At 37.2% G+C, this 19,523-nt stretch overlaps 1 protein-coding gene across 1 annotated transcript; it reads left to right on the plus strand.

Annotated features, from left to right (window-relative positions):
• Positions 1-14,195: 14,195 nt before the first annotated feature.
• Positions 14,196-18,059, plus strand: LRRN1 (leucine rich repeat neuronal 1). Its single transcript, XM_049642719.1, has one exon. The coding sequence runs from the start codon at positions 14,466-14,468 to the stop codon at positions 16,614-16,616; it is 2,151 nt and encodes a 716-aa protein (XP_049498676.1). The 5' UTR covers positions 14,196-14,465; the 3' UTR covers positions 16,617-18,059.
• Positions 18,060-19,523: the final 1,464 nt, after the last annotated feature.

A 19,523-nucleotide genomic window follows, 5' to 3' on the forward strand; every position in this document is an offset into this window, starting at 1 on the left:
TTTTATTTTATTTTATTTTATTTTATTTTATTTTATTTTATTTTATTTCGTTTCATTTATTTCATTTCATCTCATTTCATTTCATTTATTTTTTGAATCTTGGGTTTTTTAAAAGGGATTTGAAAGACCATAGGTTCAAGAATCTTTTAAACTGTATCTGGTGCATGACTTTTTTAATGTTTATTTATTTTTGAGAGAGAGAGAGAGACAGAGAGAAAGAAAACATGAGTGGGGAGGGGCAGAGAGAGAGGGAGAAAGAGGATCTTTGACAGTAGAGAGCCCAATGAGGGACTCACACTATGAACCGCAAGATCATGACTTGAGCCAAAGTTGGTCGCTTAACTGACTGAGCCACCGAGGCACTCCAGGTGTGTATGACTTTTAAAATATTGAAGGAAAAATTATTTTGGCAAAGAGCTGAGACAGTTCATAAAAAGTATTAGTCTTGCTTGCTACGTCCTAAAAGAAGAAGCTGCAAAGATCATTAACTGCTTTTAAAATTAAGAAAAGCGTATGTTACTATCCATAAGATTACAGGCAATGGTAGAAAACATCTCCTTTCATAATCAATTCTTACGTGTAGTAGGTATGCAGTAAGGAGAAAGAGGATGAGGAGAGTTAGCACCTTAAGTATTTAATACAATAAGCATTCAAATAAAAAATAATTGCAGTAGTTGATACACACAGAGCACTGTATTGCTTTCCTAGAAGTACTGCAACAAAGTACTAAAAATTGGTTGGCTTAAACAACAGAAATATATTGTTTCACGGCCCAAAAGTTTTAAATTCCATTTCTGATTCACACCAGCCACATGTCAAGTACTCAGTTGCTTCAGTAACTACCCTGTAGGGCGATGTCAACACAGAACATTTCTGTCTTCGCAGTGTTGTAGTGGCAAATGCTGATGGAGCCAGCTCAGGTTGGCAACTCTCTGCTCTTCTTCCCAAGGATCCACACATCTGCTCACTCACCCCTCCCTTTTGACATGTACCTTCCTTTATGGAGTTGCTTGGGTAGTTGTCTTCTTGTCTCCCTATAGGATTATAAACTCTTCAGGGACAGGCTCTGGTCTTTCTGGCCCTGTGACACCGTAAACACGCAATCAGTATTTAATTACTCTAATTAAATTAGGCACTAGTTTATGGGATCTATTTTGCATTTAGTCTGAATCTAGATTTCATCAGAGTGTGGAGAAAAGAATGAATGAGAGAGCAGGTTTTTCCTAAGTCACAAGGATTAGGATGTATGGGGAGCAGATATGTTCTAAATGGTAAGGGTTTTGGTTTTGTTTTATTTTTGTCTTGTTTTGTTTTGTATCACCCCGGATATAGAAGAGACCCAGTAGGACTTTATTTGCAAGCTTAAAATTACTGTTATGTTTAGGTACCTGGAAAGCACATTTTCACTGATTCAGTTATTTTATTTATTTATTTATTTATTGAGTGCCTGCGAGGTAGATGCCAAGCCAGTGCCTGGCCCTGGATGACTCATTGTGAACAAAACAGAAACAGGGCCTGCCCTGTGATACTTATTCTAGTTCTAGCAGATTAACATTTTGGCAAGGACTCCCCCTGCCCAGACAGGCTGGGATGGGAGGAGTATGATCTAGGCTCTGGCCTCAGATGCCTGCCATCACATAGAACCTCCACCACTCTTCTGGCTCAAAGACCTTCATTATTCATTATTCCTACGTCTCCATCTCATCATTGGGGAAAATAGGGGGGAAATGGTTCCCACCTCGTGGGGTTGTGAGCATTAAGTAATTCATGTGAAGTGCTCCATGCCTTGCACATTGCATAGTAAGAGCTAAGTGCTGTTAGTAAGTACTAACTGCTATTATTCTCATGACTACTACCCAGCCAGAATGACCCCGCAATGAACATTAAATGTAAAAGAGAGAGAGAGAGAGAGAGAGAGAGAGAGAGAGAGAGAAGTGTTTATATGGCTAGAAAATACTTCATTATTTGGAAAGGATGTTTCCTGTCTTTCTTGGCCTAACAATATAATTCCCTTTGCTTACTATTTATATTTTGTACCCAGAGTAACTAAGATTGAAATGTGTTGCTAAATGCCCATTGTTTCTTGGTGAAAGATCTTATTCATTTGGGACACTTCTTTCCAAGACAATCAGGAACAGAAATGCTTTGGGGGTCATTCAACCTCTTAGTGAGAGAGGTATGCACTTTTTAACATAGTTGCAAAGGAGAATCCTTTAAAGAGGCTTACCATTAAACTGCAAAATTGAAATCCTAAGTAACTAGCATGCAAAGATTTAATTAGCATGGTCTCATTAAAATAAATGTGTGACTTTTCTCTTCCAAAAATGACATTGCCTTTGAAAATACTTCCTGGAAATGAGTTAGGAAAAGGGGGGATTAAAGTTTGAAGGCAGTCATGTGATACTTGGGGAGTTTGTAGTTACAGGTCTTTCTGAGCCCTGCCCATTGTTGCTGGAGGACACCTGCTTATGTACCTGAATATCATATTCAAACAAAATAAAATAAAAATCTTGGACCTACCAGATTCTCCCATAAAATTCAATGTAAACCAAACTGCAGAAATCTTCTTGGGCTTTTGCTTTCTCATTTCTCATATTAAGGAAATCTATTCTATTATTACCTGAAGGATAGAGGATGTCTCAGTGGTAACCAAGCTATTTGACAGAGAGGAACCATCCCTAAATATTCACTATGATTTGTTAAACTCCAATCATTCGGGAAGACTCTGCATTGCTTTCAAGAGCTATAAATGCTCCCAGCCACACAGTCTATACTATACTTCTGATACTTTAATTGACAGTCCCATTTATTGATTCAAAATGGGGGGTTCTTTGGGAGCCTCAGTAACATGTGGGAGATAGTGTTTAGGGCACGGGCTTTAAAGCCAGGCTGTCTCTGAGTCCTGTTCCATCACTGTCTAGCTATATGTCTTGGGCAAGTTACTATTTCAATGCATGGTTTCCTCCGTATGGAAGGGACAAACAGCTTACCTCTCAGGGATGTTATGAGGAAAGCACCAAATGAGGGTTGGGTTTGGAAAGAAAGAAGGAAGGACAGAAGGAAGGAAGGAAAGAAGGAAGGAAGGAAGGAAGGAAGGGAGGGAGGGAGGGAGGAAGGGAGGGAGGAAGGGAGGAAGGGAGGGGCAAATGGAGTGAGAGAGAGAAAGGGAGGAAAGAAGGAAGGAAAGAGAAGGAAAGGTTGGGGGTAAAAAGAGAAAGAATGGAAGGGAGGAAGGAAAGAAAGTATGATGGAAGGGAGGGAGGTAAGGAAATCTGTTCCAGATAGTTCTCAAGAAAACCATTAATTTCCTTGTTGGAAGAGCAAACATTAACTTACATTTTTAGCACATGACTCTAGTTTTCTAAGTTGAGAACTCCAAAGGAAATTTATGATTGTTGAGATTCTACTATGTATCAGCTGCAGCTCAAGACTTGTACTCTCATCTAATCTGCACAGCACCCACATGAGGCAGGTATATAACCATGTCCTTCTAACAGATGAGGAAACCAAGACTCCGAGGGGTGGACAGTTTATCCAAGGCACCATAGGTAGTACCAGGATATGGACTTAGCTCTGTCTGCCTCTTGAGACCATAACTTTTCTTAAAAAAAAAAAAAAAATACTAAACATAGAATTTTTTTTTAAGCCGTGATCAAGTGTCTTGCTCTCAACCATAAGGAGTGCTGCCTACATGGGCGCCTTTAAAAGTAGAAACCCAGAAAAGAATCATCAAATGCCTAAAAGCCTGGAGCTGGAGAAGCCCTAAGACATCATCTAGATTTAGCCCAACCTCAACACTTACAGGTAGGGAAGATAGACAGCATGATCTGAGTTGGTGGGAAATGAGGACCCCCTAACTCTTGGTTCATTACTTCAGTCTCTCTACCATATTGCTTCTCAAACTACCTGACAATCAGATAGGGGTTCTGAGCTAGATAGCTTTAGGGCATGAGCCCTATGTCCTTGACTTGCTATCTTATTCAAGATCTTGGAACAAAGTGAAAAGCAGGTATGATACACTTTACACCATACACATATAGTCACTCACTATAGCTATTAATACATAGTAAATCTTTCATTAAGTAAGTCTGTAACTAAAGTTAGCTACACTTATACTCATGAGGCCTCTTTTATCTTGAATGCCCATTTCCAATTCCTACTAATTGTTCAAATACACTTTACATTTCCTACACTTGAATTTCTCTGCCCTTACAGAGTGTGCAAAACATTATCCATTATCAAATTAAGAGAAGCTTAATATATGCATTCTAAAAATTATACTTGTGATTTGGCCATGCTTATGTAGAATAGGTTAACTATGATCAATTCACTGCCACTTTAAAAAAAAGATCAATGAACATGATTAAGCTGACCTGACTTAATTTTTTGAAATAAGTTAGGCATCAGCATGATTGATTGGGCTATCCCTGATCTACCTAATCAAAGGTCAAGATGGAGGTTATTAAACAAGCTATTTCACTCTCCCTAAATTGAATGATGTTTTCTTATGCTTCTAATAAATGATAATTGATTATGGAGTAGTAGAGGCTAACATCCTTCAAAGAGGTTTAGTTCCTGCCCAAGTGATCAAGAATATAAATTTCAACTAATCCTACACTGAGTGAAGCAGTATGGGGTTCTGTAGTGTAAAGGATTGTGCATTTGGAGAGTAGAAATGGAGTCAAGTTGGCTTCGGAATATGTGACCTCACCTCTCTGAGGTACCTTCTATAAAATGAGAAGTTGTTTTAGATGTGCTAGGTGATCTCTAAGGCCTTTTCTAACTTTCACAGCTTGTATTTCTCTTATTTCACAGGGAGGCTAGCTTGTTTGCCTTTGATCAGTTGAAGCCAATTAAGAATCTGGAGTAGATGTTCTTCCCAAGGGTTCTTCCACAAGCACCTTTCCTCACCATGCCAAGCCACCAACTTGGATTTGGATTCATGCCTGCTGGCTGTGTCTGGGCTTTTGGCTTTTTAATTTCCTTCCTTCCTCCCTTCCTCCCTTCCTTCCTTCCTTCCTCTCTTCCTTCCTTCCTTTCCTTTCCTTTCTTTTCATTTCCTTTCCTCCCTCCCTCCCTTCCTCCCTCCCTCCTTTCTTTCTCTCTTTTCTTTCTTTCTTTCTTTCTTTCTTTCTTTCTTTCTTTCTTTCTTGTCTCTCTTCCTTTCCTTTCCTCCCTCCTTTCTCTCTCTCTCTTTTCTTTTCTCTTTCTTTCTTTCTTTCTTTCCTTCCTTCCTTCTAAACTTTCTTTTGTAATTTTTCAGTCCATCTAGTCCAGCCTTGCTCTGTTTACCGTGCCTGGCCAAACCTCCTGCAAGGGCTAATGTGCTGTCCATGCCTAGTCCTCTTAGGAGCTGAATGAATTGTGACCCCAGCTTCAATGCTTAGCTTGGAGACCAGCTGCGCCTTTGGGTTTTTCCCAGAGATGTTGGCCGACACTGCACCTGCAGTGTGATGGATTTGCCCTGGCCCAAAAGAGGAAAGAAAATGAGGGGGAATCAAAAGATCACTTGTGTACATCCTCTTCTTTGCACAGTAGTGCATTTGTACCACCCAAGTGTACCAGAGAATTTTTGAGACTTTATTAAGTAATAATAATAATAAATACAAGAAAGGAAAGAAAAAGAAAATAAAATAAACTAGAGAAAGGACAATCAAACTTTTCTCTGGGAACCAGGAAAACCATAAATATTTAAAGTGGTCAGATTAGGAAATGCTGAATTAGGGATCAAGGGGTTTGGGTTTTATTTTGTTTCTCTGCCAATTAACTAGGTCATCTTGGATCACTTAGGGGACCTTTAAGGTTCTGCCTTCCTTTAAAAGTAGGTCTTCCAAAAGAAAGGAGTATAAAATGAATTTTTCTAAATGCCATCCTTTTTTTTTAACTGCTCAAGTTTTCTTCAGAGCAAAGATTCACACTGTAATATAGTGAATCTCTAATTATAGGCTTTCACATGTGGAGTATTTGCCAGTAATATTTTAAAGTTGATATTTAATCATCTACTTATCAAATACTCCCATTAGCTTAGCATTATAACTGATATGATGCTTATTACATTTATATGTATTTCAGAGGTTGCAAACTGGCCACAGACCACAAAAGGCCTTGGAAAGCAGATGGTTTTTGTTTGGCCTGCATAGTTAACATTTTTGGATGCCTTTGGAGTGCAGGCACACTCCAGCTTTTTACATGACTGTGTTAGATTCAGTTGACTTCACCTACCTAGCCCCTGAAAGCACTGGAGTTTGAGAGCCTTGGCATAATCAAACTTGCTGCATCTCAGAAAATGGCTAGAAGGAATTTTCCATGACACCAGGAGAATGGGTTGGTAAGATGACTTCTTGAGGTGTTTCTTAGCCTGGGAAGCTGTGACTTCCTTTCCTCTCAACCTACTTACTGTAAGATAAATAAAATAGAACACAAAGTTACTAGACTCTTTCAAGGTCACCTAGGAAATTGGTGGTGAAGCCAAAATTAAGAATCTCTTCCCTGGTGTCCTCATTCTGTTGCTTGGCCCACTCAGACATGCTGCTGCACTGCTTGCTGATGAATAATGTGGACTCTCAGGAACAGTTCCTTATGCAAAAGAGCTTCACCAAGCTCCATTATGTCCTTGCAAGGGGATAGACTTTATTGTTTCCTTAATGCATTATGGAGACTATTATAGCTCTTCCTCCCATACGAACCCTCCATCTGTGATCACTAACACACACTACAGGGTGTTTTGCTTGGGATAATGTGTGAACAAGGAACATGATTTTGGGAAATGGTTGGAGAAAGAAATCTAAGATTCAGAAAGGGCCAGGGACCAGACAAAAGTCCAGGAAACTAATGTCTTTAAAAATAGTTCATGCAGGGATGCCTGGCTGGCTTAGTCAGTAGAGCACACAGCTCTTGATCTCGGACTCATGTGTTCAAGCCCCATGCTGGGTGTAGAGATTACTTTTAAAAAATGATTAAAAAAATAAAAAATAGTCCATGCAGTTTCAATATTCAGAATGTATTTGCAATGCCTTATTTCCTTCCCAAGGAAGATGAAATATACCCTCCATAAAGAATTTGCTGTGATCATTCTGTCTCTCTTTCTCTCTCTCTCTCTTTCTCTTTCTCTTTCTCTCTCTCTCTTTCTCTCTGTCTCTGGCCAGGCTGTTTTCAGAACTCGTAGTTGTTGATGTTACAAAAGGTACCCTCTATTGATTTCAACTACCTACTCCTTTCTTTCATACTCAAACCCATTAAAAAGACTCAGATCCAATGAGACATCAAACCTGTAAATAGTAATGTGTAACATCTATCAGGCACTCGCTATGTGGCAGGCCCTCTGCCAAAAGCTTTACATTTAACTTGTCATTCTAATTCTCTCACCACCCTTGCAAAGTAGGTTTTATGATCTTCATTTTCTAAAAAAAAAAGTTAACTGAGACTCAGAAAGAAAGCTTCAATAACTTGCCCAAGGTCACAGAACTGAATTTGAAACCAGGTTTGTCTCCAGAAGCCACACTCTTTATTGCTAAACTCCTCTTTCAAAAAGCTAATATAGCCTTTTGAGCCTAACAATCAGCCATGTGCACCTGAAGCAAAGTCATGCTGGCCTTCCACACAGGGAAATTACCTTTGGGAGGTCAATCCAGTGAATGGAGTCTACCTAGCTCTACCTTGCTCCCCTCCCCCCACAAGAGTGGCTACAGGGAGAATTTATAAGGAGACAATGTATTTTTTAACCAGAAGGAAAGCTTCATTGAACAAAAATCCCATTGTCCTATTATTAAGCCATGCCCAAAAGAAGCTAAGCAAATTTGAATGCTGCATTAGCTCTGGATCTATTTGGGGACCAATAGAGCTAAAAAATGATTTCTTTAAACATTACATATATAGGGTGAATTTGACCACCAAAAAAAGTATACATAAATGCACATGTCCTAAGAGGGCATTTTCATTTTCTAGGGGATCAAAAATTTAGCTTTTTATTGCTGTGACTACTGTCTATAAAAGGATGTTAATTTCTAGGTTGGAGGTTTGTATTTCATAATTTGCTTGCTTACATAGGGTTTTAATTTAGCACAGGGCCATATTTGGTCTCTGAATTTCTAACACTTAATTCCAATAATACTGGTTGAAAATGTAACAGAAATGGTAAAAAGAAACAATGACTTTTTTCCAAACACCTGTCATGCCCAAAGGTCTTAAAGAGATTTGCTTATTCATTACCTCCCAATACCCCTGCAGAGTGAGAATGAAATTTAATGGCAAACTTGATGAGGTTCCAGAGATTCAAATAAGTATCTGAGGGCTCACTTTGTGCTGGACTCTTTCCCAGGCTCTTTAGTTATCATAATTTTCATATATGAAGTATGTATAATTAGCCTTAATTTAGGCATAGAAAGTGAGACAGAATTCTCATAGTTGACACAGGGTAATACATCTAATAAGTGAATAAGTCAGAATCTGAATACAGATCACTGGATCCCCCAACACAGAATTATTTCTACAAACAGAGAGCTATCTGGGTTTTAGTATAACTAGAATTAACTTAATCATCATGTTATTGTGATTGCTTATTTCTTTCACCCAACTTTGTAAGAATTTAATGCATAAGGAACCAAACCCAAGTTATACTAAATACTGTGATTTTGTTAAACTGACATCCCATCTCATATGATTCTATGGGAAAATAGGGATCAGTGCCAAATTCACTTGATGGTTATGACCATGCTGTCCATTTCCCTTGGAATTTTATATTCAGTGCAGAGTGTCCCAAACATATCTTATTGGAAAAAGAAGTATCAAATGTAATTATGTAATTGTTTGTTTGAAATGCATCCCTTGCCAATACTGGGCCTTTAAAACCATGGTTTCTCACTTAAGGAATTGTTTCTTTAAACTGCCAGACTTCTTTGTGGAACATCATTCTGGTAATTAGTAGGACATTTTCTTCTCACATTTGACCGACTTAGTCCAGTAAGCCCTAGAACAAAACAATTCCACTAAAAAAATCTATACTGGCCATTTTTCAATTTGTTGCAGAATTTAAGATAATTAATTGGTATATATGTGACAAAGTAGGCCTGAAGTATAATGGTTTTACATTTTTTAATGATAAAAAATGACATTAAATTTGCCATCTTCCATTTTTAAGTATACAGTTCAGTAGTGCTAAATATATTCACATTGTTGTTTAGCAAAGTTGTCAAGCTTTTTCATCTTATAAAACTTAAATACCCAGTAAATACAAATACCCCCACTCCTTCCCACAACCCTCTGCAACCACATTCTACTTTTTGTTTCTATAATTTTGACTACTTTAGATACTTCATATGAGTGGAATCATATGGTATTGGTCTTTTTGTGATGGACTTATTTCATCCAGGATACTGTCCTTGAAGTTCACCCACATCATAGACGTGATAAAATTTCCTTCTTTTTTTAAGGTTGCATGATATTCCATTTTGTGTATATGTCACATTTTCTTTTTCCATACATCCACCAGTAGACATATGGATTGCTTCCATCTCTTTGCTATTGTGAACAGTGCTGCATTGAATGTTGGTGTGTGAATATCTCTTAAGATCTTGCTTTGAATTCCTTTTGATATATACACAGAAGTGGGGTTGTTGGATCATATGGTAATTATATTTTTAATTTATTGCAGAACAGCCATTCTACATTCTATAGTGGATGCATCATTTTACTTGTTATTTTCTGTTCTTTTAATGGTAGTCATCCTCATGGGTATGAAGTGATACATCACTGTAGTTTTGATTTGTATTTCTCTTATGATTAGTGATGTTAAGCGTCTTTTCATGTGCTTATTGTCCACTTGGATATCTTTGGAGAATTGTCTGTTGTTACAGAGTTATAGGAGTTCCTTATGTATTCTGGACATTAGTCCCTTATCAGATATATGATTTGCAGATATTTTCTCCTATTTTGTTGATTGCCTTTTCACTCTGTTGATTTTTTCCTATGATGTGCAGAAGTTTTTAAGTTTGATTTAGTCACATTTGCTATTTTTGCTTTTATTGCTTGTTTTTGGTGTTTAAGAAATCAGTGTTCTGAAGCTTTTCCCCTCTGTCTTTTCCTAGGCATTTTCCAGTTTTAGGTCTCACATTTAGGTCTTTAATTCATTTTGAGTTACTTTTTGTATATGATGGAGGGTAAGGGTCCAACTTCATTCTTTTGCATATGGATATCCAATAACAGTTGGCGAAAGTATCCTTACCTCATTGTGTAGGCTTGGCACAAAATTCCAAGGTCATTTGATCATGTCCAGGAGAATTTATTTCTGTGCTCTCTTCTGTATGTCTGCCTTTATGCCAGTACCATGCCATCTTGATTACTGTTGATTTATTGTATGTTTTGAACTCATGAAGGATGAGGCCTCCAACTTTGTTCTTTTTCAGGACTGTTTTGGCTCTTTTCAGGTTCTCATGAATTTCCATATGAATTTTAAGACTTTTTTTTTCTATTTCTGCCAAAACTGCTGTTGGGCTTTTAACACAGCTTACATTCAATCTGTAGATCACTTTAGGTAGGATAGACATATTAACAATATTAAGTCTTCCAATCCATGAACATGGGATATATTTCTATTCATTTCTATGTTTTATTCTTTTATGCTTTGTAGTTTTCAGTGCACAAATCATCCCCTTGGTTAAATTTATTCCCAAGTGTTTTATTCTTTTTGATGCTATTGTAGGTTGGATTATTAATTTCCTTTTTGGATTGGTCATTAATAGTATACAAAAACACAACTGATTTTTATGTATTTATTTTGTGTCCTGCAACTTCACTGAAATTGTTTATTATAACAGTTTAGGGGGGTTTTGTGACATCTTTAGGATTTTCTTCATGTGAAATCATACCATCTGCAGACAATTTTACTTCTTCATTTCCAATTTGGATGCTTTATTTTTTTTTCTTGCTTAATTGTTTTGACTCAAACTTCCAATACTAAGTTGAATAGAAATGGTTAAAGTGGTCATCCTTACTTTGTTCTTGATCTTGGAGGAAAAGCTTATACTCTTTCAACATTGAATATGATTTTAACTGTGGGCTTTTAATATATGCTTTTAGTATATTGAGGCAGTTTTCTTTCATTCCTAGTTTGTTGAGTGTTTTCACCATGAAAGGGTGTTGAATTTTGCCAAATGCATTTTCTGCCTCAACTGAGATGATCATGTGGGTTTTGTCATTCATTATATTAATATGGTCTATTACTTTGAATTATTTTCATATATTGAACCATGCTTACATTCTGGGTATAAATCCAACTTAGTCATGGTGTATAAACCTTTTAATATACTGTTGAATTCAATCTGCTAGTATTGTTGATGAGTTTTGCATCAATATTCATCAGGAACATTGGTCTGTAGTTTTCTTCTCTTGTTGTGATAATGGATTTACTTTTAAACACCATTAGTGAATAATTCCTGAGACATGCCTTATGTTTTAAACATATTAAATGGTTTAAGCATTCTTTTAAGCTTTGTTCTCTGGCTAAAAATGTCATGTTCAAAAATTAGGCTGGAAAATATGTTAAAAAGAATTCAGAATGGTACACAACTAGAAACATCTTAAAACACCTCCTTTTATGTCAAGGAAGTTTCATTCTCCACTCTCAAAGAAGCCAAATGCAGGTTTGGGGAAGGAAAAAGTCTTCCCTCTATGTTTGATATGGTATTTAACATTCTCAACTTGTGTGGTTTGTTTATTTATTTGTTTGTTTGTTTAAAGAGGTATGTGTATGTCAAACAGATTTGAGTACTGCAATGCAATTACTTCAAACCATATAATTTAAACTAAAATGGGGACATTACTTGTGACAATAATCGAAGTACAGCCCCATTAAAGATATTTTTCAGTAGCAACAGATGGTTTTGGGAGACTCACACAACTTCAGCACATATTTACTTTTAGCTATGTTTCCTTAAGTTCAGTCAAAACATAAATATTAATTGAAATTCCATCTCAGAGTTATGAAAAGTAGATTTATTCTTTGGGTTTTCTATTTTGAATTAAGATTAAGCAATAACATGTGGCAGAAATTTACTTAACAGAAAACTTACTGTGGTCATTGTACCTCTTTTAGGATTACTCTGAATGGAAACAAAAAGAGGAATAAATTTGTGGAGGCAATGATATTTGGAAAATTATTGCTCTCTGAGGTATGTTTTTATTTTATGGATTTTCCTGATAAAAGTCAGAATCAGGTAATTTTATAATGTTGAAAAGTTTTGTACATATATAATATATGGTAAAGGAACCAGATTAGGGTGAGGGGAATGCCAGTGTTGCCTCTCCACACGGAAGAGAAAGTATCCAGCATCAGCATTATGCAACACATCCATTTCCTTCTCCTACCTCCAAATGCCAAATATGGATCAGGTGATTTTTTTTCTAAATACCATCTTGTTAGACCAGTAACTTGGTTTGCATATTTTCTAAAACAACAACAAAAATATAGCACTTTTCTTTCTTTCTACTAAAATATGACAAATAACAGAACTTTTAGGACTGGCTATTTGTATCAGTTTGCCTCTTGGTCAATCACAAAGAAAACTGTATTTTGCAAAGTTCAAAGATAATAGCACCAAATACAAACCGAAAGCTTGCTATGTGTTGGACACCAGGCTTCAAGTACATTATGTGCTGTATTTTATTGAATCCTTACAGTAATTTTAGGAGGCTAAAGAAAACACCATCCACTAAAGTACTTCAATACTTAAAGCTGAAGTTCAATATAGAAAAACAAATGTAAGGAAACATGTAACTGTACATTTAATATCTTAGTAAGTAACTGCCTAGTTTTGAGAAAGCAAGATAGACCATGGATCCACAGTGGCTTTTTATACCTGATTGGAATCCAGAAAACTAGAACCATTAACTGCTAATATTATCTTTTATAAGCAGGTAAGCAATACATACTTGACCTCAGAAGACCTCATTCAAACCATTAGATTATGACAGAATAAGTCAAATGTCCCCAGCTTTCCTTCATTTACCTATTCTCCAACAACCACTAGTTAGCTAGAACTAATATGGATAAGAGATATAGTAAGATGTCAATAAATATAATTAACTTCTGTGAACATTTAATATCTGTCAAGCACTACACTAAGAGCTTTATATCAATTCCTTGAATTCTCTCAATAATCCTAATGACCAAACCCATTTTATATAAAGAAGCTGAGGCTTCAATGTATTAAAGAACATATCCCCTCCACTAAAAGAAACATATCCAGTATATCCATGCTTTATAACTCCTAAGTGGCTAGTGACATTCCCATGAGATTGGTGAAATTAAATGTGTAAATACATTTGTGTTTTTCATGAAGACCAGTGGTAATAGTGGGGTAAAGTCCTTTGACTGTTTTATTCAGTCCAAGATTAGCTGTGACCATTAGAATATAAGAAAAACTGACATTTTCTTTTTTTTATGTTTATTTATTTTTGAGAGAGAGAGAGAGACAGAGTGTGAGTGAGGGTGGGGCAGAGAAGGAGGGAGACACAGATTCCAAAGCTGACTCCAGGCTCTGTACTATTAGCACAGAGCCTGATGTGGGACTCGAACCCAAGAGGTGTGAAATCATAACCTGAGCCAAAGTTGGACACTTAACCAACTGAGCCACCCAGGTGCCCCTGATATTTTCTTTTTGTAGTTGAGTTAGATTAATTTTTTGCATAAGAATAATTGAGCTAGAATAGCATTGACTGATAGGTCTTCAGAGTATACGATTTGGAAAAGAAAAACTTCTGAAAACAAATAAAAACAACTATTAAAATATAAAAAACTAAAAATGAATTTTGAGTGTTTTATAAACTGCCTTTCATGTTTTGCATTTGACCTTTTGATTCTTCTTGGAGGCTTAAATAGGCAATTTCTCAAGTCAACTTTGTTTTTAAAGAAATGATATCTGTGTGTTTTTCTGAGTGTCCCTGGTGTGTGTGTGTGTGTGTGTGTGTGTGTGTGTGTTTGAGGGTTTTACCCAATTAAATTGTAAAAGTGGTAACTAATTTTAGTGTAAGAAGGAAAATATAGGAAAGTATACTGTAATTTAAAAGCTTGTGTAGTTGTTTTGAACATTCTGTTAATAGATTTGTGATTATGCCTTTTTAGTAGACAAAAGAAAGTCTGTAATGTAGCAAGTATATGGAAAAAACATAACATCTGTCCTAATCTAATTTTCAGGCACATCTCCAGACTTTGATTTGGCTGAAGTAACTTCTACCACAGAGCTGTGGGCATGCCTGGGATTGAGAAACACAGTTAAAAGACTCCCAGTTGCTTCTTGCCTTTTGAAAACTTCTGAAAACCATCCCTTCAGACTCCAGAATTGTACCCATCTCAACCAAGACTTTGCTTGAATGTTTACATTTTCTGCTTCCTATTCTACCTATCACTATTTAGCATTCACCTTTTGTTAAAATTTCGGAGTGTCAGGATTGAGCTTGCTCAGCAAGCCAGCATGGCTAGAATGAGCTTTGTGTTAGCAGCTTGCCAATTGGTGCTGGGCTTGCTAATGACTTCATTAACTGGGTACTCCCTACAAAATAGTGAGTGTCCACAACTTTGTGTATGTGAAATTAGGCCCTGGTTCACCCCGCAATCCACATACAGAGAAGCCACCACTGTTGATTGCAATGATCTCCGCTTAACAAGGATTCCCAGCAACCTTTCTAGTGATACTCAAGTGCTTCTCTTACAGAGCAATAACATTGCAAAGACCGTGGATGAGCTCCAGCAGCTTTTCAACTTGACTGAGCTAGATTTCTCCCAAAACAACTTCACAAATATTAAGGAGGTTGGGCTAGCAAACCTGACCCAGCTCACTACTCTACATTTGGAGGAAAATCAGATTACGGAAATGACTGATTACTGTCTGCAGGACCTCAGCAACCTTCAAGAACTCTATATCAACCATAACCAGATTAGCACTATTTCTGCTAATGCTTTTTCAGGCTTAAAAAATCTTTTAAGGCTCCACTTGAACTCCAATAAATTGAAAATTATTGATAGCCGCTGGTTTGATTCAACACCCAACCTGGAAATTCTCATGATTGGGGAAAACCCTGTGATTGGAATTCTGGATATGAACTTTAAACCCCTCTCAAATTTGAGAAGCCTGGTTTTGGCAGGAATGTATCTCACCGATATTCCTGGAAATGCCTTGGTGGGCTTGGATAGCCTTGAAAGCCTGTCTTTTTATGATAACAAACTGGTCAAGGTCCCCCAACTTGCCCTGCAAAAGGTTCCAAATTTAAAATTCTTAGACCTCAACAAAAACCCCATCCACAAAATCCAAGAAGGGGACTTCAAAAATATGCTTCGGCTAAAAGAACTAGGAATCAACAATATGGGGGAACTTGTTTCTGTGGATCGCTATGCCCTTGATAACTTGCCTGAACTCACAAAGTTAGAAGCCACCAATAACCCCAAATTATCTTATATCCACCGCTTGGCTTTTCGAAGTGTTCCTGCCCTGGAAAGCTTGATGTTGAACAACAATGCCTTGAATGCTGTTTACCAAAAGACAGTAGAATCCCTTCCCAATCTTCGTGAGATCAGTATCCATAGCAACCCCCTGAGGTGTGACTGTGTCATCCACTGGATTAACTCCAACAAAACAAACATCCGCTTCATGGAGCCTTTGTCCATGTTCTGTGCCATGCCACCTGAATATAGAGGGCAGCAGGTAAAGGAAGTTTTAATCCAAGATTCAAGTGAACAGTGCCTCCCAATGATAGCTCATGACACATTCCCAAATCATTTAAACATGGATATTGGCACAACAGTTTTCCTAGATTGTCGGGCCATGGCTGAGCCAGAACCCGAAATTTATTGGGTCACTCCTCTTGGAAATAAGATAACTGTGGATACACTTTCAGATAAATACAAGCTAAGTAGCGAAGGTACTTTAGAAATATTTAACATACAAATTGAAGACTCAGGAAGATATACTTGTGTCGCCCAGAATGTTGAAGGGGCTGACACACGTGTAGTGACAATTAAGGTTAATGGAACCCTTCTGGATGGTACCCAGGTGCTGAAAATATATGTCAAGCAGACAGAATCTCATTCCATCTTAGTGTCCTGGAAAGTCAATTCCAATGTCATGACATCAAACTTAAAATGGTCATCTGCCACCATGAAGATTGACAATCCTCACATAACCTATACTGCCAGGGTCCCGGTAGATGTTCATGAGTACAACCTAACACATCTGCAGCCTTCTACAGATTATGAAGTGTGTCTCACAGTGTCTAATATTCATCAGCAGACTCAGAAGTCATGTGTGAATGTCACAACTAAAAATGCCGCCTTTGCACTGGACATTTCTGATCAAGAAACAAGTACAGCCCTTGCTGCAGTAATGGGGTCCATGTTTGCCGTCATTAGCCTTGCATCTATTGCTGTGTACATTGCCAAAAGGTTTAAGAGAAAAAACTACCACCACTCATTAAAAAAGTATATGCAAAAAACTTCTTCAATCCCACTAAATGAGCTGTACCCACCACTCATTAATCTCTGGGAAGGTGACAGTGAGAAAGACAAAGATGGTTCTGCAGACACCAAGCCAACCCAGGTTGACACATCCAGAAGCTATTACATGTGGTAACTCAGTGGATATTTTGCTTCTGGTAGTAAGGAGCACAAAGACGTTTTTGCTTTATTCTGCAAAAGTAACAAGTTGAAGACTTTTGTATTTTTGACTTTGCTAGTTTGTGGCAGAGTGGAGAGGACGGGTGGATATTTCAAATTTTTTTAGTATAGCGTATCGCAAGGGTTTGACACGGCTGGCAGCATCTCTAGGCTTCCAGTTTGTGTTTGGTTTTTATTCTTATCATTATTATGATTATTATTATATTATTATTATATTATTATTATTATTTTGTTTTAGTTGTTGTGCTAAACTCAATAATGCTGTTCTAACTACAATGCTCAATAAAATGATTAATGACAGGTTGGGGTTCCCTGTGCTTTTACCAATAGCATGACCCCTTCTGAAGCCATCAGTAGAAAGTACAAAGTCCTCCAAAAAGCTAACACAGTTGTGAAGCAGCATTGAACCTTTTGTAGCAATCTGGTCTACAGACTTTTTAACTCAAGAAGCTAAGGCTAGACTTGTTACCTTCGTTGAATGATGTTAGTTGACTGTACTGTAATGTTGTATCAACTGAATTGAATGTTTGCCTTTGAACAATGACTTTTCCTTTTTTGTAATAGTTAAAGAGGCTTAGAACAAGCTAACAGGCAATAGAAATATGTATATCAGATTTTTTATGTAACAATCTACATGTTAATTGTTACCTTATTCTTTTTATCTTTAGTAGACACTTTTAAAAGAAAAGACAATTTTGTTGTGTTTAACTCACCAACATGTGGTGTATAATGAAGACAGAACTATAATAAATTAGTTTTGTTCTGATTTTTTTAGAACACTTGCAATAATATATCATTTATAGTTCTTGCTAGTGGCAGTGGTGATTATTTTTCACATCCCTAATACAAACAACCAAAATAAATCAACTATAGTGTGATGCTTTTTAAAACTAGGCCCTAAAAGTTTTGAATTCTTTTTCTAAGGGAAGAAATATCTATTTTAGTGAAGATATTTTAATGAAAAGGATTTCTATATCTTGAATATTACTGATCAGAACTAATGGAGGGAAGCATTCTTATGAACAAAAAGGCATATTACTGTATCCAATACGTAACTAAACGTGATTTGAAAAAAAAGAGATATACACACTGATGAAGTGATAGATATGTCACATTTTTTTTGTAAGGGTTTTGTTAAAATCCAAATTTTTTTACTGGTTTCCATGCTCTCCATCAAAGTCTAAAATATGCAGCTATGCAGTATTTCAAAATGTATTACATGCTATTCCTTTTTTCATGGCTATCTATATGCTTAGACCCATATTAAAACCCATATATCCATGTGGAAAAATCTGCTGAGACAAGTAAATGATTACTAGAAAACAGAACAATTTCTGTACATTTGGCATTTTTCAGCCAACTAACATAGACAGTTTGGCAGAATTAAGTGTATCTGGAAAACGTGTGTGTGAAATTTAGGACAGAAAAAGCTAGATTTAGGTAAAAGGTCAGTTCCACAAAGTGTGTGTGTTGGAGGCGGGGGTGGGGGGCGGGGGGCGGGAATTGAAGGTATAGTTAGAGAAAGAAACCATTTGAGAATGCAGATTAATAATGCAGAGAAATAAAGAGAAGCTTCTCCAGATGGCACCTGCTTCCAGGACACGCCATCACACCAGGAATGATAAGATTGTAAAAAGGGACAGAGAGCCAGGAGGTGCCAGCTGAGCAAAAGCAGGAAGAAGGGAGCAGAAAAATACACGCAAGTGAAGCAAGCTGAAAGGATTTCTTTCTTTGTACCATTCCTTGTTTCATGAATCATTTAGAAAAAAAGATCATCATTTTTTCCCCCATTTCTAAGGGGGGGGGGGACTTTTTCATATGCTGTAGCAAGTGAGCTGTAGCAGAAAAACGAGTGTCTGAGCTACAAGCATCTCTTCCCACGGCCTTTGCTTCTTGGTGAGAAAAATCTATGCCCACAGAACTGTAACTTGCCCTGGTCAGACTCTCCTGCCCCCTGAGAACTCTACTGCTCTGGGTCCAGCAGCTTTCCAGATTCCTCTGCAGAGCTCATCGCTTACAGTTCTCAACAACCTCTGGTGCTATATGGCTTCAAAAATGCACTATATCCTCAAGTTCTCATTTACTCAGGACAAAATTCAGCACAAGGGCAGAACCGGGAGGTCCAGAAAGCTTCTACATTGTTGTTATTACCAAGTACACGTAGGAGACAGAGAAGTGAAGTTGCCGGGGATGCAACCAAAGTTGGGGAGTTTCCTGTTGGGGGAATCTTGTTTTCAAATATCTATAGAGAGTAGTACACCATCTAACAAATTCTCCGGTACTTCTGCAAACAATGAAGGGAGAGGCACTAAAGCATTAGGCCTAGAGCAGGGAGGAAAGAGGGGGCATAATTGGTACTATAAAGCAATGATTTGAACCTGGCACGTAATCAGCACTCAAATATTAGTGGAATATATGAAGGAAAACAACCATGTCTCTACTCTGAATATATACCAAGCACCAGGGAATCCAAGTGTTTTGGTCAACTATGTTTGCCAGGCCAGCTTGGGGGAAATAATCCCTTTTAACTTTTCCTCCTCCAATAAAATATTTTTGAGCTTATTTTTCCTTGTCTGTGCTAATTGGGTTGGTTTTCAGATGAGAAAAAGCAAAATGGCATGTTACTTTTTTCCCTAGCCAAGTATTTCTTCATTTGTGCTTAATTTAATTTGATACGTTAGCCGGTGAAATTAGGCATCCAAGTAGTTCCTAATTGATAATGGAGGTTATATCACCTCCAGTGAAGTGACTATTACAGGTCACTTTCTAATTTCATATTTTCCTTTTTGCTTCCTGTTGCCCTCAGGACATTTAATATATCTCTAACCTGATTTTACAAGGTTATTTTTGGAGTTTCTTAAAA

The sequence above is a fragment of the Panthera uncia genome, chromosome A2, assembly GCF_023721935.1.
Source record: "Panthera uncia isolate 11264 chromosome A2, Puncia_PCG_1.0, whole genome shotgun sequence".
In the NCBI taxonomy this organism is placed as follows: domain Eukaryota; kingdom Metazoa; phylum Chordata; class Mammalia; order Carnivora; family Felidae; genus Panthera; species Panthera uncia.